The sequence below is a fragment of the Phyllostomus hastatus genome, unplaced genomic scaffold (genome assembly GCF_019186645.2).
Source record: "Phyllostomus hastatus isolate PE091 unplaced genomic scaffold, TTU_PhHast_1.1 phas_contig_495, whole genome shotgun sequence".
In the NCBI taxonomy this organism is placed as follows: domain Eukaryota; kingdom Metazoa; phylum Chordata; class Mammalia; order Chiroptera; family Phyllostomidae; genus Phyllostomus; species Phyllostomus hastatus.
The window spans coordinates 6,811,096-6,832,253 of NW_025333895.1; the positions used below are offsets into that span (position 1 = coordinate 6,811,096).

Here is a 21,158-nt window from a genome sequence, read left to right on the forward strand (position 1 = left end):
TCCAAGGCCTGGACTGGACGCGGGCCCCGTGCAGGCCGGCCCCTGGGCCAGCTCTCCCACCTCCCGGCCCGAGGTCCCCACCTGGGGGCCTTTACTTTGGCCAAAGGCTTGACACCGTGCGCAAGCCCTCGCCCGCCCACCCGCCCGCCCGGGTCCCAGCTCCCTCCTCTCCAGCAAAGCTAACGCAGCCTCCTAGTCCACGTCCAGCAGCCTCTCCACAGACCGGACAGCCCCCACGGGCCCCAGAGTCTCTGCCGTGCCCGACCAGACAGTGTCAGAAGAGATGACACCCTCACTGTGGGAAGGCTCCCGCCCACCTCGCCTCCAGGATCTGCTGCCTCCTGCCCTGGACAGCCCCGCCCCCCAGAGACGGCTGCCCAACCTGAGGTGGCGGCCGACTGACAACGGCCTCTGTCGGAGCTGGGCAGGCGCGGGGCAGCCTCCGCGGTACGCTGCGGCCCGGCTCCCCGAGCTCCTTGCGGCACCGGCTCTCTCCGGGAAGAGGCTAGGCCCCTCCCAGCACGCGCTTCAGTGGCTCACCCACCAGGAATCAGCCAGCCCCGGCTCTCCACCGGGCACACTCGGGGCTCTGGGGAGAGAGCAGCGGACGGGGAGCTCATCACACAAAAGCAGCAAAGGCTGCAGAAGAAAGAGGGAGAAGGAAGAAGAAGAAGAAACAGAAGAGAAAGGAGAATCACAAGCCAGGGTCAGGGGCCGGCGAGGGGCTGATGTGACGGCAGTGCGACCTCGGACCCCAAGGGCAGAGGAAGGCCTCCCGGGGTGCCGTGCGAACAGAGGCCCGAGGGGGTCAGAGGGCAGACGAGCGCCCGGAGGACAGCTCCCCCGCCCCAGCCCGCGGCATCTGGGCGCCCCCACCGCTGCTCCGCTGCGCCCTGCGAGAAGGCAGGGCGGGCGTTTCAGAGAAGGCAGGCGGGAAGAGCGGCCTTCCCGAGGCCACACAAGCAGTCGGACAAGGTGGACCCCGGCGTCCGACCGTGGGCTCACAGCAGGCGTTCGCCAGCGCCTGCAGGAAGGCCGGCTGTGGGGCTGGGCGGGGGTGAACGTGCACCAGCGGCCAGAGCTCTGGGTCGGCGCTGGCTCACACACTGGCCGCTGAACGGAGACTGGACAACTCCGGGGCGGGAGTGGAGACCCAGAAGCCAGCCAGGAGGGTCCCGGGCAGTCCTGGGGGCGGGGCCTGGCCGTGGCCTGGAGCCAGTGCCAGGGGAGGAGGCGGTGAGAGGGGCCGAGGGGTCGGGCGTGGGGCGTGGGTGGGGCCGGGTGACTGCCAGGCCTCCGAGCCGGAACGCTGAGGTCAAGTGTCACCCTAGTCACTGCGAAGCGCGCCGCGGGAGGAGCGGGGCGGCAGGCGGGCAGGCGGGGGCAAGGTGGAGAGCCCTGGGCTCTGGTTAAGCGCATCCAGTCCAAACGTGGACGACGTCCACGCGGAGGTGCTAGGCGAGCAGTCCTCAGCCCAGGGGGAGTTCACAGCCGGAAACACACATTTGGGAATGCCCGTCCCCAGGTCCGCGTGTCCCCAGCACCTGCCGGCCCGACGGCGGACACGGCTGCTGGAGACACCAGCGGGGGGAAGGGCCCGATGCCCGTGCCGTCCCCCCCGACTCTGAGCCGTGTGCGCTCCAGTTTCACTTCTGGAATCGAGGCGCCGCGCCGTCACCTGCCCTGCTGCAGTATTTCGGTTTCCGTCGTTTCCTGGGAAGCACCGTTCACCCGGCACGTCCCGCCCGCACGCGTCGGTGCCGCGGCATCGGACACACCCAGTGACTGTGACCGCCTCCCGCCCGGGCTCACGGGGGGGCTAACGACACGCCTGGGACCAGGGGCGCACCGTGGCGGTCGGGGCCACGCAGGCTCGCTCGTCCCCCACCCCAAGTCAGAGATGCCGTCTCGCCAGCGTGGCCGACAGCCTGGCACCCTGCCAGACGGCGCGAGAGCAAATGCCATCTGTGCGGTCGACCCAGAGAGCAGGGCCTACGACGACGGGGCCCAGGCAGTCTCACCCAGAAGCCACCGCGGCGTCGGGGAGGGTCTCTGCTGACAGCCGACGGGCCGCACGCACTCCCGTGTGCCAGGCCCCAGCCCTCCACCAGCCCCTCCCAGCAGTGGTCTACGCCACCGGACGCAGAGGGGGATGGGGGGGTGGGGGGGGCAGGCACCGAGGCTGCCGGGGACCGCACTGGGCAGGCCCCTGTGAAGAAGTCCCCTCGGAGAAGCCCAGCACGGCTAACAGCTCAAGGGCACAGACAAGACGCACATTTGGTGGGGACAGAATCCGCCCTGGCTCAGGAGCCCCCCGCCCCCCCCCAGCCAGTGTCTCCCGACGGCACAGGGCCCCTCGAGGGACACGCTGACTGCAGGAGTCCCCGCGCCAGGGAGGCGCCGAACGGTCCGCCCGCAGCGCCCCCAGTGCGGACACGGGGGACGGAGCATGGCGCCCGGGGATGCGGCTGCCACGTGTCACCGTGCTCTCACCGTTTTCCCGTAACTCACCGGGTCTCAACGCTTCGGGGGGAACAACGACTGCGGAGACAGACACGGGAAGACACAGCCCCGGCCGGGCGGCTCCCCGACGAGCCCAGGTTCTGGGCATGCGTGAGCGCAGACCGAAAAGTAAGTGGGTCGACAAATCAATATCTGTCTCTCCCCCTTCCTCTCTCTAAAAAAAGTCAATCAACACAACTGTTTTAAAAAGAAAAATATTTGGTATCCATGGCGATTTTTCACAAGCTGTGGTGAATACACGTAGCGTGAAGCTCGCTGCCCTAACCACTCTGGAGAGCTCGGTTCAGCGGCAACGGCACCCTCAGGCCGCGTGTGACTGTCGCCGCCTGAACCGCGCCTCAGCGCTCCCGAGGGTGACACAGTGAGTCCCTCCCGCCCGCCCGCCCTCGGCCCCGGCCGCCAGCGTGCCACTCACTCTCCGTCTCTGCGGGCTGGTCGCCCCTCGGCTCCGCGTCCATGCTGGTGCAGCCGCGCGCCTCTGGCCCCCTGCGACCGCTCCTCTCGCGCCTCACCACGTCCCCCGGCTCGTCCGGGCCGAAGCCGGCGTCGGTGCTTCCTCCCCTCTTCGGGCCGGAGGCTACTCCATCCCGAGAGCCCCCACGGGTGGTCCACCCGCTCACCCACCGAGACGGACACCGCGCCCCGGGGTGTACGAGTCTCTGCCCGAGTGCCCGCTTTCACTTCTTCTGGCGCACACTCGGAAGCAGACCCACGGGGTCACGTGGCCGCCGAGTGTGTGATTTGGGGAACCACCGCTCCGCCGCGGACGGCCGCACCCACACCTGCTCCTCACTCGCTGTTCCTCCTGGAAGCGGCCGTCCCCGCAGGCGTTGGGGGCGCCTGGCCGACCTTCCGACGCGCACTTCCCTAGCGACTAGTGACGCTGAGCATCTCCCCACGTGTTTATTGGCCTGCGCACGTCCGCTCTGGAGATGTCTACCCAGCTTTTTAATTGGGTTATTTGACTTTTACTGGTCAAATGTCATCGTTATCTGGTCCCAGGAAACACAGCTAGTTAACCAAGGTCAAATTCTATGCAGATAAACACTGACTACGCCCACACAGTGGACTACTGCTATCCCTATAAAAGCGGATAAAATCCAACAACTTCAAGCATCCCAAAGGCAACATGCTGAATAAAAGAAATCCACTTCCCGAGGTCAGCACCCCACGCCGCTCTAGCAGAGGCGGGACGGCCGGACTGGGGAGCAGACCAGTGCCTGCCAGCGGGGGGCGGAATCGACCGCGGCCCCGCCTGGGGGCGTGGCTACCCACACCTACCCGGGGCTTCAGATTCGCAGACTGCACACCCAGGAAGAGGTCAGTTTTACTGTGCGTGATTACAAAAACTCTCCCACAGAGGGGAGGTTCCTCCTTTTACCCGCGCAGACAGCGTCCAAGCCCCTCACAGGCTTCACGTCGTGAATCCTCATGAAACCGCAGGGATGCGCCACCGCTGTCCCTTGAACCCGGGTCTGAGTGAACCGGGAGAAATAAATTCCGATGACCTCACACACCCAAGATTCCGCCCGAGCTGCCCAAGGCCCGGGGTGTTTGCGAGTTACTGTCTGTCACGTAACAGCAGGAATTTACAGAGTTCGCGGAGCCCTGTCCACACACGGATGAATCCTTCTCTCCGGGGGCGGAGTCCACGGGGCCTCGCCCACAGCCTCAGCGGGGCTCAGGCTCGCCGGAAGGCTCAGGGGGCACGGTCCCAGTTCGAGGTCCAAGGAGGGGTCCCGGCCCGCCCCGGAGGGCACGGCGGGTCTGTGGCAGTGCCGACACTCCGGCCAGTGGTCTCTCCATCGCTCCAAGACGGCACACTTCTAAGCACTCTCAGTGACAGTGACTCTTGCGCCCCCAGGATAACTTCAGCCCACACGCTTTCCCCACCAGTACGTGCATTTTCCCGCCCCGGGCTGGGACCAGGGGACTCCAGGCTCCCTGCCACACGGGGCTAGATGGAGCCCGGGTCCCCGGCCCCGTTCCTTTCTTGCGTTCTACAGTCTCGCACATTTAGGGTGGTTAACAGAGACAGCGCCTGGTGAACAGAGAAAAAAGAGGCAAGGAGCGGTCATGCAGAAAGGCATGCTTCCAGCCCGTGCCCGCGGCTCCCCGGTGAGCTCAGAGGACTGACATCCGCAGGAGCCCGGGCAAGCTGGGGCGGAAGCGCGGGCGAGCGCAGCCGACCGACCGAGGGAGAGGCTCTGTGGCCTGGGGCCGGCGGGAGGGCGGGCTGGGGAGGCTGCCCGGCCCAGCCTCTGCGAGCACTGTGTTTCAGGCCGTCCACAAGGACGGACCGGCGGGGAGGCTGTGCGCAACCCCGTCCCAGATCAGAAAGGCAGAACAACAATAAATTAAAAAATTGAAAAAAAGAACAACAATAAATTTTAAAGGGAAAAAGAAAAAAGAAAAGCCCCGTGCGGCACGGGCCGAGGAAGATGAGGAACACCACGCCGGGACTTCTGAGTTGCTCTCAGCTGCGAACGTTAACCGGGGGCGGGGGGGTCAAGGGGCTGAAGTCACACTGCTGGCAGCCTTCAGCGCAACATGCGCGTGACTCGCACAGAGGACCCTGAACGGCCTACGGCGTTTCGACCAGCGTAAAACAGAAGCACCGTGCTGGGACCGTGTCGCCTGCCGCGCTGAGCGCGGACGGTTTAATTAATCCTGAGAGTCGCCCCTGCCAGGAGAAACGGCTGTGGCGTCTCTTGGGATGGGGGGAAAACACACCTGCCAGCCACGGGCCGGCTCTGGCGCCGAGATGAGCTGCCACGCATGAGCACGGCCCTCCCCTCCCCTCAGATGGACGGACGGACAGATGGACGGACAGAGGAAAGAGCCTTAGGCCTGTCCCCCCCCCCCACCTCTGAGGGTCGGGTGCATGTGCGGCTGCCACGAAATGCCGCTCTCTTCCTTAGAAGCAAGGTCTCTCTGGAGATTTTTCACTTTGTTGTGAAAACCTGTCCCTCGGAACTCTACTGTCTCGTGTGTGTGTGTGTGTGTGTGTGTGTGAGAGAGGCGGGGAGGGGGTGGAGAGGCAGAGGCCCCGAGGGGGGTACAGATGACCCTGGAACCGCACAAGGAGCAGGGGCGCTGACCCCCCTCGCAGTCAAAAATCCGAGTATAACGACCGACTCCCCGAAAACTAGCAGCTCACTGCTGACCAGAACCACCACCGACTGCCGAGATAAACGGTCGGGCCCTGGCTGGTGTGGCTCAGTGGACTGAGCGCCAGCCTGTAAACGGAAGGGTCACCGGTTCGATTGCCAGTCAGGGCACATGCCTGGGTTGTGGGCCGGGCCCCCAGTAGGGGGCACTCAAGAGGCAACCACATGTTGATGTTTCTTTCCCTCTCTTTCTCCCTCCCTTCCCCTTTCTCTAAAACGAAATAAATAAAATCTTAAAAGGAAAGTAGGAGAGCCTGGATCTCCAGAAGCTCCTGCTCATGGCGCAGGCGGCGGCCAGTCTGGCACTCTCAGCCCACGCTGTGTCGAGGAGCGGGCGGGTGGTGGACAGACGGATGGTGGACGGAGCTATTTCAACCAGGGGCCCCTCTCCGCCGCTCACACCCGAGGCCGATTCCCGTGCGGCACTTTTGGCAGCGCACTCTGTGGGCTGCCTCTGCCGCCGAGGGGCCGGCGGCTGTTTCCCAACACGCAGCTGCGGGCCCGCGTCACCGGCCCTGCAGAGAGGCTGGAAAGCCCCAGGGGAAGCCCACAGCCCGGCCGACCAAAGACAGCGAAGGTGCCCCCCGGCCAGCCTCTGGGGGCTCTGCAGTGGGCCCGCGCTGGACCCTGGACCCAGGGTCCCGAGGGGGCCAGGCGGCTCCACCGCTCACTCAGCACACGGCCTCCTGCTGCCTCCCTTTCCCCCACGGTCAAACGGGCGGCCCTGCCATCTCTCCCTCTCTCTCTCCATCTCTCTCTGTAAGAACGGAACTCACTACCTCGGACCGCGCCTGGAGGCACACGGGAGGCACTCAATAACAGCTAGCTAGGGTCGTCCTCCTCATTTGTGAAAAAGTGCCTTGCGACCCCAATACCTCGTACAACCAAACAAAAGGACAAAACCTAAAACAGCAGCAAGAAGCTCAAGTCCTGTAAGTGTTCTGGAAGCTTTAGAGGGTTATGTAAATTTTATTGTGATGATGAACGAGTGCCATGCAAAGTCAGTGTCTTGAAAACCCAACGAAAACCCCAATCCACCCCAACTGCCCCTTTTCTACCGCAGATGAGACTCACGAGGAGCCCGCGTGAGAAAGGGCTCCGGGGGGGTCGGTCTGCAGCCCGGGGGCCGGGTTGCAGCACGGGCACCGGAGGCTCAGAAAGACGTCCGCGTCTGCCCGAGGTCACCCGGCAGGAAGCGCGACGCTGGGGCAGGACCCAGCAGGCCAGGGGGCCCCAGCCTTCCCTCGCGCCCCTCCGGGGTTCTCAAGGGGCCCTGTGAGTGCAGCGGCAGCCCGTGCCAGAGGGCCCCCGGGAAGCGGGCAGGCTCGTGCTCCCCCCAATCAACACGGCCGAGAGGATCGCGTCGTCACAGCCAGTGGGAACAGGGAGAAATGGGGAGGAGGCACGGCCTTCAGCCCTAACCCGGCCCCACTGGGTGAGGGGGCTGCAGGCAAAGCTGCCACTCTGGTCTCGGGACCCCCTGCACGGAGGACGGGGAGCTGCTGCCTCCGCCGCCGCAGAGCGAGCCCCTGCTGCGAGGGCCACGGGACGCCACGGGTGCGAACTCACCGGAGCGGAGCCCGGCACGGCGCCCGGGAAGCCCCCGCGCGGGGGCGCCCGCACAGCCACCGGTGCCGGCCACTGAAAGGAGGGTCCGGGAGTGGCCAGCGCCACGGCCCGCGCACAGCCCTCCATCTGTTCGGTCACAACCGCTCCCTTGAGGACAGGGCGCGTGACTGCCCACAACCAGCAGTCAGTATCACCACTGTTCCCAGCGAGAGGTTCGCTTTGCATTCTTCTGTTAATTTGCTTGGTTGGGGTCAACTGAGTGCTGCTCAGAGCCATCGCATCCCAGGGGACCCCTGCTGTCCCCGCTTCTCCTTCCACGTCCGTCCGAGCCTCCCTTCTCCCCGAGACTGCAGGCCGCACGCTGCTGCTCGGGCGGGCGGGCGGGCTGGCTGCCACCTGGGAGCGCGGCGGCTGGGAGCCTCGACGGCCAGTCCACGCCCAAGGCGTGAACCCCTGAAAAGCTGGAAGCGAACGCCCGGACTGCGCCCTCCCGTCCGTCCCCCCCAGTCTCGGGAACCGCCATAGCCAGGCTGTGAGCGACAGGCCCGCTTCCCCTGTGGGAGAAGCAGGGAGGTGCTTCCCGACCAGGAACCCCACCTGCAGTCCAATGAGGTGTGGTGCCGGGAAGCCGGGAGAGAGCCGGAGAGAGCCCACTGCCGGGCCCCAGTCGAGCCGTCACAAACGGCAGCGGGTCTGCGGGAGACACCATCCGGACCGCAGGTGAGGGCGCCCGCCTGACTCCAGCACCCGCCTCCCAAACCACGGGCCGGGGGAACCGTAAAAGGTGCTCTCCTAAGCCCGAGACCCCCGACAGCCTGCCTCTCCAGCCCCCCCCCCAAGAGGGTGACAGTGCAGGGCTGTCCCTAAACGACACTCAGAGGCCGGTGGGAGAGAGGGAGGAGTGGGGGCAGGTCTCCTCTCTCCTTGCTGGGCTGGGCCGGGCTGGTGCAGCCCAGGTCTGTGAATGGAAGGCAGGATCCTGCAGCCTAGAGAAGGGGGCGCCCAGCCCCACCCCGAGGTCCCCACCAGGGGCAGCTGCACACAGGGTCAAGGGCAGCCCCGCCTCTCTGCACGGCCCAGTGCTCTCTCCGGGCTCCGGGAAGGTGCTCTCGGCCTCGCCGCCGATTTTCCGCAGACCGCACTGGCCCGGGCGCGGGGACAGCACCGCGGCCCCAGCTAACCGCAGGCCCCCGGGGGGGGGGGGCGGGGGGCTGCCCGCTCTCCCAGAAACACCCAGGCTGGGCATTCACAGCCCAGGAGCTCCTTTCGCAGACGACCTTGAGACTTGGAATCAGAAACCTCAGCTTGTTCCGTGACCACGCTGACGGCCCCCCCTCATTTCCCAGCCAGCGGGGACTGAGCACCCGCCCGTGCTGCGGCGGCGAGCCCCTGGCGGGCCAGGCGGGCGCCCCCTCCCTCACGGAGCCAGTGGGCGGTTCAGGGCTGCGCAGTGCAGGAAGGGAGCTAGGGCTTGGGTTTCTGAGCGAGGCGGGGTGCACAGCACCGTCCCGCCCGGAGTGCGTGTGTGTCTGGGCCCCCCCGCGGGAGGCGCTGCCTGCGGGGGGCAGAGCAGGCGCGGGTCTGGTCCGAGGAGGAGGCCGTGCGGGCAGAAGAGGTGGCTGTGAGCGTCAGGAAGTGGGTTTTCGCGCTGCACTGGGTGGAGGCCGAGGAGGGGCCTCGGGGGCTGCAGCTGAGCGAGGGCTGGCCGCTCCAGAGAGGCGCCGGCCCGGCATGTGCCGGCTGCCCCAGCAGGAAGAGGACCTGCCACCCCGGCGTCACGGAACGGGGAAGCAGCTCCGGCGCGCCTCCTCCTCCCCCTCCTCCGCACCGCGCCGCCGGGGAGGGCGAGACCCGGGGAAGGGAAGAGCCACTCCAGGTCACAGTGCCAGGCCCGGGCACCCATCACGTGGCCTGAACAACGGACCAGAGCCCGAGGTGACAGGTCCCCTGGGAACTCGCCAAGGGTGGGTTCCGTCTCTCCAGTGGAAAAGCAGCCCGCGGGGCAAGGTGGGTGGGGAGGCGGGCGGCACCTGTCCCGGCGGCAGGGTGCCCTACCGCGGCCGCGTGGGCGTGGCCTCGGGCCGCGTTGCCAGGCCGCCGCTCTTTCCAGTGCGTCATCTTGTTATGGCAACGGGGACACGGCCAGCCGGGCTGAGGCAAGGCCGCCCCGTGCTCCCGGCGCTCTCCGGCCCGGGCTAATTTGGGAAGTGATTTTTCTGCAAGCTCACGCATGACTCACCCATGCGGGCCTCCTACCAGGTCTGCCGGCCACGAGGGCTCCCATCCAAGCCACCTCTGCCAGCAGCTGCTCAGGAGACCGAGGAGCATCTGGGGCCACCGCGCTGGCTTTTGAAGACACACTCGGCCCGTGTCCGTGCGAGTTCTGGCCGCCTTAGAGCGCCACCGATGCGAGGGGCGTTTGCAGCATCACGGGCAGCCTGAAGGCCACGCCGGGTCTTCCCTAACTTCACTGAGGTTTTGGGGGCGAGGGGGGGTCAGAAAGGAACACGGACGGGAACCGACAGGAAGCTGCTGCGCCCACGGCAACGCGAGAGGCTGCGAGCGGAGCCCCGTACGACTCGGGGCCGGCGGGGAGCCGCCCGGGTCGGCTCCCGCGTCCCTGTGCGGGGGCTGCGGCCGCAGGCGGGGCACTGCACCTCCCTGGCCGAGCGGGGACACCGGCCCTGCCTCCCGGGACCACCGTGAGGACCAGCAGTGACATCTCCCATCAATCCCTTCTCAACGCCACAGGCAATTTCAGAAGCACTCAGGACAATGTGAGGTCACCCCTGGATGGTGACCTGGGGACGGCCAGGCTCCCGTGGGCCCTGGGCCACTGGGAGGCGCCCGGCACTCGCCAGCAAGGGGGGCCTGGGCGCGCTGCAGGCCGAAGGGAGGGAGCGCCGCCGGGCGCCAGAGAAGCGCCCTGCTCGTAGGCGGACCCGTCTGGCCACTAAGATTGCTAACGGCGGGAGAAAGAAAGTGTCCGACCTGGGAGGCGTTAAAGCTGGTCGAAGCGCAGTGCCCACCGCTGCGCCAGGACGTGGCCCACCGGACAGGGCGCGTGCACTGTGTCTGTCCCGAGACAATGCAGTCGGGGGCAGTTTCTGAGTCACGGCCAAAGCTCCCGGGGACAGGAAAACACGGCACTGGAGTCAGACGCCGTGTGCACCCGTCCACAGGCCGTGGTGCACTGGGGGAGCCCCTCCCTTTCACCTGCTCCCCCCCCACAGCCACTCCAGGCTGTGGCAGCCCCCTCCCCAAACTGGCCCGGGGAGGCGGGGGGCCCTCGGGGCAGGAGCTCCCACACAGACTGCGGTGAGCCAGGGGCACAGACCGGGGCCTCGGCACTGATGTGCTCCTGGCGTCTGCCCCCGGCAGAAGGCGAGGCCCAGCAGGCGGGGTCCCTGTCGCAGCCCGGGGCCCAGAACACCTTCGAGCCCCGGGCGGTGCAGGGGCACTGTCTGTCGGGGGTGGGAGGGCACCAGGGAGCAGCCAGGGAGTCCGGCCAGTGAGAGGGAAGCTGCCTTCCTCCCCGCCCACCGCCGCGCCCACTGACCGATGCCGCCTCCCTGCCTCCCTCTCAGCCTCAGCGCCGCGGAGCCCAGGCTCCTGATGCCCACCCTCACCCCACCCCAGGAAGGTGGCCGTGGCCTCCCGGACCACCCCGGGCCGCCCCACCGCCCGCCCAGCACAGACACTGACTCCGGGACCCCCAGGCACCCGACGGGGGCTCCCCACCGGGAACGGGGAACAGCCCAGTGGGCGCACGGGGCAAAGCTTGCACAGTGCGGTGAAAGGCAACTCACACAAACGCCTCTCCGAGGAAGGGCCGCCAGCAGCCCAGGCAGGGACGGGGCGGCGCTGCGGCGGGCAGGGGGACGGGCCGCCCGTCCCTGCCTGGGAGGAACACAGGTCAGAGTCACCTGAGTTCTCACTTTTGAGTCAACCGGAAACCTGGGACTGGAGACTGGCCTCAGGGGTCTTACATATTGACCGTCACCTCTGTCCCGTTTCTTCAAGAGCACCTGTGGGTCAGCTGCGACACGTCTGCGGACCCCGTCCGGCCCACGGCCACCCGTCGGTCACCTCCACTCACAGAGCAGAGCTGCTTAAGCTCCAGACACGTCCAGGCCCCCTGCCCCGGGCCTGCTGGACCCGGGAGCAGCTGAAACCCACCCCACGGGGCCCGCCCAGGGCCACGCACACTGGTCCCCAAGGCGGCCTCTGCCGTCTGTCAGACCAGCCCCTCCGAGCTCCTTGGAAGCAGCCTCCTCTCCTCGCCAGTTCTGCGCACAGGCTCGCCCCGGGAGCCCCTTGGCCGCCCCCTCCCTTCTGAGAGGTGCCAAAGCTCACCGACGCCCCTGCCCCCCAGCCCTCTTCCCGCCCTCCAAGTCCAGCCCTCCCCACCAAGCCGAGCTGGACGGGCGCCGGGCAGCGGACTGACCCTCGGCCCCCCTCGGGCACACAGCCTGCCCTGATGGCCCACGAGGCCCGGGCCAGAGACAGCTGGGTGGGGACAGCTCGCTCCGAGGCTCGCCTTCCTGTGTCCCCAGGAAACGGCGGGGGGCGGTGGGGGCAGCCCGCCTGGCCTTCAGGCCCCACCGCAGCCAGGCACGCGGAGCGACCGAGCACACTGAGGAGCCGCCCCGGGCCCAAGAGGCCGGCTCACCGGGGCCGATCAGGACGGGGGAGCAGGCAGGAGGCCGGGGAGAAGGGTTTCCCTTTAACTCAAGAAGCTGGGACTCCCTACGCCCGAGAAGCGAGAGCCCTTCCGCTTCCAGCGAGAAGAGAGCAGGGACACGTAGGAGTGACGCCTGTGTGGCTGCAGGTCCCCAGAAGCTGAGCGGCAGTGACGGCTCGCCGGGCGTCAGGCTCGGGCCCCCCGACCGCCGCCTGCTCCCGGGAGCCCCGCTGCCCCCGAGGACCCCTCCTGCGCACGACTAGGTGGCAGGTCTGCCCAGGAAACCCCACCGGAAACCCCACGGGAAACCTCGTCGAAGGGCGAAGGGGAGTCCACTCGGAGTGGCCGGCAGGACCACCAGGAAGGCGCCCCCCACCACCCCACTGCGGGAGTGTCCACTCTCCCTGGCACGCGCCAGGTGTGAATCCCAGCGGGGGGCCTCACGCCAGCGGGCTGGGCCTCTGCTGGCCCCGCGGGTGCCAACCCTCAGTCTCGGCCGCCTCTCACCAAACGCACCTTCCTCCCGAGCTTCCCGATCCCCGGAGGGCCCCGTCCACTCTGCCCTCTCCCCCCATCTCCAACCGCACGCAGGGTGCCCTCACCCTCTCCTCAGAGCCAAACGCAAACGCCAGCCCTGCAGGGGCCCCTCCCCCATGACCGGCACCAACTCCGGGGAGCCAGGTGTCCCGCTGGAGGGGGCCGTCCCACCTCCGACAGGCAGGCCCATCCTGCCTGCCCATCCTCCTGCAGCCCCTGGCAGCAGGCGGTGGCCCCCAGGAGCAGCTCCGCGGACACAGGCCGGCCTCAGGCCCGCGGTCCCCGGGCCACGGAGAAGGCGCCTGAGGGGGCCTCTCTTTCCCAGAGGCCTGGGTGGGATGAGGGGTGATTTTCATCTCACCCCGGTTACTATTCCACGACTTCCAAGATTTTGACCATGAATGCACCCTAACAATCAACACGTACCCTGTTCGTGTTATTTTAAAAATAAATTCTCCCACTTTCCCGCCAGCCCCCTTCTGAGACATTACCAAAGGGTTCCTGAGAAATATGATTCACAGATTAACCCAAGATATTTCTGGAACCGCACATGTGTCGGGAAGCAGCTTGTGGTCCCCGGCCAAGGCCCTGGGGCTGGAGACCAGTGAGAAAAATGCCCCAGAAGCAGCACCTGACACCGAGCGCCCCGCCCCAAGGAAGACCCCCGGCTCCTGGTCAGAGCCGGCCAATCGGCCAGCTGCTGTCTTGCAGCGGGGCCTGCAAGGATCTCGCCCCCAGCCTGAAAACCAGACCGTGTTCTCTGTCACTGAAAATCTGCAAGGACTTCTTCATTCTTGATGCACTTAAGGTGCTCAGCACAGAGCCGGATGTATAGGAAACCCTCAATAAAGGCCACAAAATTTTTCTTCCTGTGTTTAAACCACTGCCTTCTGGGTCCACTCCCAGGCGCGTCCCAGCAAAGGGACTCTCTGGGTTCAACCTGGGGAACCGCAGCCACTTCCCCATCAGGGTGCTCTGCCCACCGGAGGCCGGCGCACGCCCAGCCCAGGGGCCCCGGCTGCTCGCACCCACAGTCTGGCTCCGGAACAGGGGCCCTCACCTTGCACCGAGGATGCACCCTGCAAGGTGTCGCTGGCTAATTAAGCCCCAGGCCCCCTAGGCGCAGCCTAATTGAACCTCAGGGGGACACTACTCCCCCTCCGGGCAAAACCCGGGTCCGCGGAAGGCAGCTCGCCGAGATTTCTAGGAACACACAAAGAGACGAGGTTTGCGTGAAGATTTACAGGCTGCCCCAAACCTAAGCGGCTCCCCACGCGCCCTGCTCCCAGAGCTGAGCCGGACACCGGAGGGAGGAAAACTCCACCGGGCCCTGCAGATGCCCTGACACATCCCGCCTGCTGCCTTTGAAGCCACCGAAGGAGACACATCTGGTTAAATCTAAACTCGAGGCTCATTAGAAATGACACATTTTATGGCTCCGCTCTTCCGTCTAAAACAGACAACCGCCTGGCGGGGCTCGGGGCGCTGCAGCCACTTGCACATGCAGCCGTGGCTTCTGCTGCCGGTCCCCGGGTCCGAGCCGCGGTCGGGAAGTTCCCGCGGCCCGCCCGGGCCCCAACCCCCGGCCCCCGTGCCCGCCGGCGCCCGTGAGCCCCGGAGAGCGCGGCGCAGGGCCGCCCGCCGCCCGCCGCCCGCGCCCGAGCAGGCCCGGGCGCGGTTTCACTTCTGCCCCCGGCGCACCCGCAGGCCCGCGAGTCCCGGCAGCGCCGCCGGCCCCGCCGTGGGCTCGGCCCGCACCCCGCCGGCCGCCGCGCCTCACCTGCTTTCTCGACCTTGCCGGACATTTCCGGGCTGCGCCGGAGGCCGAGGCCGCCGCTCATCGGGCCCAGGCCGGGCCGCTGCGGGAACCCCGGCCGGCGCGGCCGCCGCTCGCCTCGGCGCTGGCTCGCCGCGCCTCACACCCGCGCCGGCATGGCGGGCTCCGCGGGCCGCGGCCTGTGCGCTCGGCCAGCGGCGCTCCGGCCGGTCCGGGGCCGCCGCCGCTCCCGCCGCCAGCCGCCAGCCGCCTGCCGCCGCCGCCGCGCCGCTCCGCCTCCTCCGCTCCCGCCGCCGCCGCCGCCGCTTGCCCGAGCCAGCGAGCCGGCGCACCGCCGCGCCGCCGCCGCCGCCGCCGCCGCCGCCCGCCGGGCCTCGGCCGCGGCCAGAGCGCCACCTGCCGGGCGTCCCCCGCGCCGCCGCGAGCCCAGCGCCCCCTGCCGGCCCGGAGCCGGCCCGCGCCTCCCGTCGGGGCGCAGCGCTCCCTGCCGGCCGGGAGTCTCTGCGCGACGGCTAGAGGCTGACCCGCCCTTCCCCCATCAAGGCTCAGTGCTCCCAGCCATCCCAGCAGCTCCAGACCTGGGACTGATCGGACCAGGGGTTTGGTCTGACCTGACCTTCTCACCCCCATACGCCACGGGGCCAGGTCTGGGTCTGACCCCACCTCAGTTCCCCAGATTCCCTAGAGTCTCCATGCTACCTACCGCCTGGGCCCAGCCCATTAGGACACAGTGACCCCTGTGTGCCCTATTCATTTGACCCCCCAGATGGGGACCAAGGGACCCTCCAGGCTGGAGCTCAGCTGTGGGGGCCTTTTCTAGCATAGTGAGGAGTTCAGTAAAAGTCACTGATTTAGATCCTGCCTGGGCTAGGCACTGTGGTAGCTGCCGCGAGCCCTGCAGAAATGGATTCTTCCCTCTGAAAGGTTCATATTCTGGGGCATCAGCATAAACCATATAAAGCAAGTATAAATAACAACAAATGTTAGTCACATGAGGGATGTTCACATGTGGGAAGATCTGCCCTGTGCTGGCCTGGCCACAGGCAGAACACAAAGAAGTAACGCGAAACCAGCCCAGCTAGTTTTCCCATGAAACAGGTAAACTAGGTAATCTGGCGATGGGGACGGAGTTTGGGAGCACTGCAGGGAGAAGGAAAGGTGGTTGGTGTCGCCAGAAATTCCTATTTGCACCTCCCGCACACTCCGGTGGGTGCACTGATTCTGTCGCTGAGCTGGCTAGAGGTGGCACCCAAACTCCCAGCCACGAGTGCCAGCCCTCTGGGGGTCAGAGGCAAAGCCAGAGACCGACGGGCCCGTTTCTCTTTTCGACCAGATGAGTGGCAGCTCTGAGCCCCAGTGCTGGCTTTGTCGGCAGCTTCATCACCAGGCAACACCGGCCCTGGGCCCTGCACCCACCTCCCTGACGCTGTCCCCAGCTCCTCCAGCTTCTGCGCTAAGAAGGGCCTGTGTTTTAGCTCCAAGATCCTACATGCAAAGCAGAAAATTAAACGGAAGAGTAAGCAGACAGGGGTTCGTAACAACACAACAAACTGTATTTAGTAAATCATGATGTATCAGATGACAAGGGATTTTCAAGCGATGGAGCACCGCAGCACCGGACATTACTACGACCAAGGGTCGCGGCACTTAGTTCACAAGGCTTGTTCATTGATGGTGCCTCCAGCTGCAATGGAGCACACCCAAGGGAGCGAGGCAGATAATTCCCAAAGCTCTGTCCTCCCCACGCTGGGGCCTCCTCTCACACTGCTCTTTCGGTCTAGAATATTCTCTCCCCTCCACCGCACTAGGTTGTTCCTAGTCGTCTTCACCTTCTCCATTGAACTCTCAGCTCCACGGGGCCTCTTTCCCCAGTGGGGCTGGCTCCCTCTACTGGCCGGGACCCTTGATTTCACTGTCAGAAACCCGGCTCGGCGTGATCAGGACTGAAAGGAATCTGCTGGCCGTGCCAACTAGCAAACCAGGGACACAGCCGGGACGGACAGGACTGCACGGAGGCTGGGAATCCAGCACAGTGCTGCTCTGGATCAGCCCTGTCCCGATGGCCACGCCCTCCACGGCGGCAGAGTTGGGTCCGGCAGACTCTCGTTAGCCTAGTTAGAGCCACGTGCCTGTGCCCGAGCCAATGACTGGAGGCAGGTGGGCCAGGCCTGGGAACTGCGCTAAGTGCAAGAAAGCCGGGGAGTGGATGCCTTAGGGCCAGCAGCTGGTGGTGGGGATGGGGGGAGGGACACGGCGGCTTCAGGGGAAGAGACGCGGATGACACAAAGTCCACGCTGTCCGCGTGGCACGGCCGCTGACAGAGATGCTGGCAGCACCTGACGGTGCTCCTGCATGGCACCCCCCCCCCCAAGGAGCTCTCTAAGTCTCGGTGTCTCCTTAAGGTCTGTCCCCTCGGGACACTGTGAGCTCCGCATGGGCCGGGGCTGTGCCGCCTGTGCCCTTGGGATTTTGATGTGTGCGGGTGACTAAGTGATGACAGGAGAGGCCCGTGCCGTTACAAGAATCCCTCGCTCACGTTTCCTGTGAGGCGGAGGCACACCGCCCAGGCAGGGCCACATGGGGAACGCTCGGGGGCGGTGGGGGCGCAGGAGGCAGAAGCTAGGGGAATGTCTGGGCCACAGCTTTTATTGGGGTTTCTTCGGGAAAGGCAAGGCAGGGCGGATGGACCCGTGCGGGACTGACCAGTGGGAGCAATCCCGGAGGGCTCTGGGAGATGGGGCGGTCTCTGGTCGGCTGGCCCTGGGGTGGCAAGTGGAAAACAGCATCGGCCCAGGGACCGCGCCCGGCTCATGCACTGTGGCCCCAACTCCAACACACTCAAGGAGGGGCTCAGCCCGTACTTGTGTGGGTGCTGCGGGCTTCTCCCAACGTGCCAGGGAAGGACAGGCAAGATGACCGTCACAAGGCTCTCCGGACCGTGCGAAGGACAGCCAGAGGGCCGGGAGCCTAGCTGAGCCGGGCCCTTTCCAGAAGGTCACGCCCTCTTCTTGGCATTTGCAGACAACAGTCAGCTCCTGGGACGACCGGAGTCCTGGGAGACGAGGGTGGAGACCGTGCAGTGAGCGCGGTGGCCCCAGGGCTCGCCTCAGCTCGGACTGCCGGCCCCTGGGGCTACAGCTCCCTGAGGACAAGACTCTCTTCAGTAGACCGGAGGGGAGGGTGGAGTCGTTAATAGTAGCGGTAATGGGCACGAGGGCTGCCTGCGGCGGGCGTGTGCTCAGTCACCGCGGGATCTCACAGCAATCCCGGGAGGGTTGGGGTCTGGGTCAGGGAGCGTTTGGTCACCAGCCGCAGGCACCGATTTAATGACGGCTCGGCGGACTCCCGGCCAAGATGGAGGTTTAGTTAAATGCGCTTTGCCTCCACGCACAACTACGGCAAAAATGACAGCTAGACTACAAAACAGGTGGCAACCAGATGCATCAGAAAATCAAGCTGCATGGAAGTCCGATGACCATGGATTGAAAGAAGCCACCTTCGCCCTGACTGTCGGAAGGGCGGAGACGCGGAGGCGCTCGGAGGCGTGGGGCGGCCCCACATCCAGGTGAGGCGGGTAAAAATCGGGAGGGACATCTCAGGAGCGAGCCATCCCAGCCCCGGGCCAGACGGCACCGCCCAGGCCTCTAGTGCCAGGAAGGGAAGTCCCCATGACTGGCGGCAAAAAGCAGTGGGGGCTGGGGCAGCCTAAGAAACCGCAGGATTCTCGAGAGACTTCTCTAAAAGGGCCAGCGACAGACTTAGGACCCATGCAGGTCCGCCCCGTCTGGGATGCAGCACCGGGGCAACAGCGGAAGGGCACGAGGGGCGCGTGGGGACAAGGAGGGAAGGAGAAGTGACTGGCGAGGGGGTGGATGATGCCAGGAGACAGCTTCCTCCTGGGCGATCGCCGGAGACCAGGCAGCGTCACGGTCCCCTCTCGGAGCCCTCCCCCACACACAGAGCCACGGACCAGGAACCGAGCTGTCCTGCCCTGGCAACTACCTAACGCTCCGTCCCACACAGTTTACAGGTGCCTGTTCTACGATAGGCCGGGCTACTAGTAAGACAGCGAGTCAGAGCAGCTCCACCTAAATACACAGAAACAAACCCAGGGAGGCTGCCAAATGGAGACCAGGAAATATGGCCCCGACGAAAGAACGGATCAACACGCCAGGAAAAGAACGAAACGAGATGGAAATAAGTAACCTATCAGATGCGGAGTTCAAAACACTGGTGATGAGGATGCTCACAGAGACCACCGGATACGGCAAAGGCATTCAAAAAAAGACCCAGGCAGAGTTGAGGGCTGCATTCAGTGAAACAAAGAGAAACCTACAGGGAGCCAACAGTGGAGGGGATGAAGCCGAGATTCAAATAAATGATTTGGAACATAAGGAAGAAAAAAGCACTCAGTCAGAATAGCAAGAAGAAAAGGGAATTCAAAAAGAAATGAGAATAAGAATAAGAGGCCCCTGAGACATCTCCAAACACACCGACATCCGAATGGTAGGGTTGCTGGGAGGAGACGAGAAAGAGCAAGAAATTGAAAACTTATTTGAAAAAAATAATGAAAGAAAACTTCCCTCATTTGGCAAAGGAACTAGACATACAGGAAGCACAGAGAGTCCCAAACACATGGACCCAAAGAGGGCCACACCAAAACACATAATTAAAATGCCAAAGGTTAAAGATAAAGAGAGAATCTTAAAAACAGCAAGAGAGAAGAAGTTAGTTACCTACGGGGGTGTTCCCATAAGACTATCAACAGATTTCTCAAAATAAACTTTGCAGGCAAGAAGGGACTGGCAAGAAGTATTCAAAATGATGAAAAGCAAGGACCTACAACCTAGACGACTCTATCCAGCAAAGCTCTCACTTAGAATGGAAGGGCAGATAAAGTGCTTCCCAGAGAAGGTAAAACTAAGGAGTTCATCATCACCAAGCCATTATTACATGAAATGTTAAAGGGGCTTATTTAAGAAAAAGAAGATCAAAACTGTGAACATGAAAATGGCAACAAAATCACAACTATCCACAACTGAATCTAAAAAACAAACTAAGCAAACAAGCAGAACAGGAACAGAATGGTAGATACGGAGATCGTTTGGAGGGTTATCAGCAGGGAAGGGGAAGGGGGAGAAGGGGGGAAAGATACAGGGGTTCAGAAGCACAGATTGATAGGAACAGAACAGACTGGGGGGATGTTAAGAATAGTGTAGGAAATGGAGCACTCATATGCACAACCCATGGGCATGAACTAAGGGGGGGAATTTACTGGAAGGAATGGGGGGAGGAAAGGGGGAAAATTGGGACAACTACAATAGCATAATCAATAAAATATATTTTAAAAAGTCACTGTTAAAAATTGAATTATGTAAACTTACAATTCAATACATTATATCAAAAGCCAAGATAAAAATAATAATGGCTTGGCACACAGAGGACTTTATCGAAAAGCCTGGCGGTAAAACCAAAGGGTAAGAGCTACGGTCTCTCCCCAGCGCCTGAAGTGCCCACACAATCACCTGTCACCCCCGCCCCTTCCGCTCCTGCCGCTGCCAAGAGACCAGACCCCAGCAGGCGGAGCCTGTCCTCCAAATCCAAACCTCACTGCCAGGAGAGGGGACGGGTCTGCCCCTGGTCCAGTCGGGACTCACGCTTGAATCACCGTCACTGAGCTGCAACTTCTCTAACCCAGATGTATCTGCATGTACCCCACGGTGTTTTACACCATGTTCAACTTTTGTTCAACAATTCAATTCACTTCAATTCCCTTCAACTCCCCCCCATTCTCATACATGGTACGCCCTCACTGTCCTGGGCCCCATGAGCAAAACAAAGATGAAAGGGCCCGGCCCGGTCTCCAGGAGCGCTGAGAGACTTGGGAGTGGAACCCCTGGGCCCCGCCCCACGTTCTGCAAGGCCGGCTCTGAGGCACGCCCCGGCTGGGGGTGCCCAGCGTGCTGTCTGGGTGCACGGGTGTTCGTTTCAATTTGGGGCATCGGGAAAGCCCAAATGGAAGAGACAGGTGTTTCAGTGACTCGCAGTGGCACTCGTCACTTCATTTTTGTTGCGATTTTGCTTCCTCTTCCTTCTGGCAAGCCTGAGGAACCCGCCTTCGCCCATGCCCCAGACCCCCAGACGGCTTCCTCCTGATCGGGTGCCAGCACTCAGGAAACTGGGGAAGTGTCCACAGACGTCCTCCAAAGGACGGGGACAGATGTCTGGTCATCTCTCCGGATGTCAGTGTGGCATGCCCCAGACTGACCCCAGCGGAGCAGGCTTTGTGCAACCTCTGGCCTTTCTCTCACCAGTGGGGGTTCGGGCCGTCTAACAGATTTTGCTCCGAGTACCCAGAAGCTGGTGCGAACAGACGCACTTTCATTGCCACGTAAGGCGACCGCGGCCTGGAGGCCCTGGTTACAGGGGTGGTTGGGCCCCACCGAGTCTGCCAGCACGAGAGGCCTGGGGGCTGTCGCTTCCTCAAACCACTCGGTAAACGTTGCAGATGGTCTGCTGGACGAGGAAATTGTGCAAGAAACATGAACAGTGTTAACCAACGGCACACACACACACACACGCACGTCTCCTCTGCCCCCTAGGGAGCGTGTAGAATTCTACACTCTGTTTGCCTCAAGTCAGTTTTTAAAAAGCAACATACTATCATTTCACAAATCTTGAAGTGCGCGTCACAGAGAGTATGCGTCATCGTTAACATAACAACAGAGATGGAAAACTGAAAGTCTCCTTTCCACTCGTGAGAGGTAGCCAGTGAACGTATTGGTCTATCTCCTTCCGGACTGCTCCCTATTACAATATACCCACCCACACCTTAGTGGGTTTTTTGATATGAGTGGGTTTAAACGGTACCCGTCAGTCTGCATGACAGAAACTGGCT

The 21,158-nt window shown here is 63.9% G+C and overlaps 1 protein-coding gene across 6 annotated transcripts in view; it reads right to left on the reverse strand.

Annotated features, from left to right (window-relative positions):
- RAPGEF1 (Rap guanine nucleotide exchange factor 1) overlaps nucleotides 1-14,583 on the reverse strand; it is a 99,080-nt gene extending 84,497 nt beyond the window's left edge. For 3 of the 6 annotated variants that reach the window (XM_045845989.1, XM_045845983.1, XM_045845981.1), the window contains exon 1: nucleotides 14,264-14,583. In XM_045845989.1, the coding sequence (XP_045701945.1) occupies nucleotides 14,264-14,324 (61 nt within the window). In that variant the 5' untranslated portion in view covers nucleotides 14,325-14,583. Of the gene's footprint in view, nucleotides 1-2,938; nucleotides 3,205-14,263 lie in introns of those variants that run through there. The other 3 variants (XM_045845992.1, XM_045845991.1, XM_045845984.1) reach the window with 2 other exon arrangements.
- Nucleotides 14,584-21,158: the final 6,575 nt, after the last annotated feature.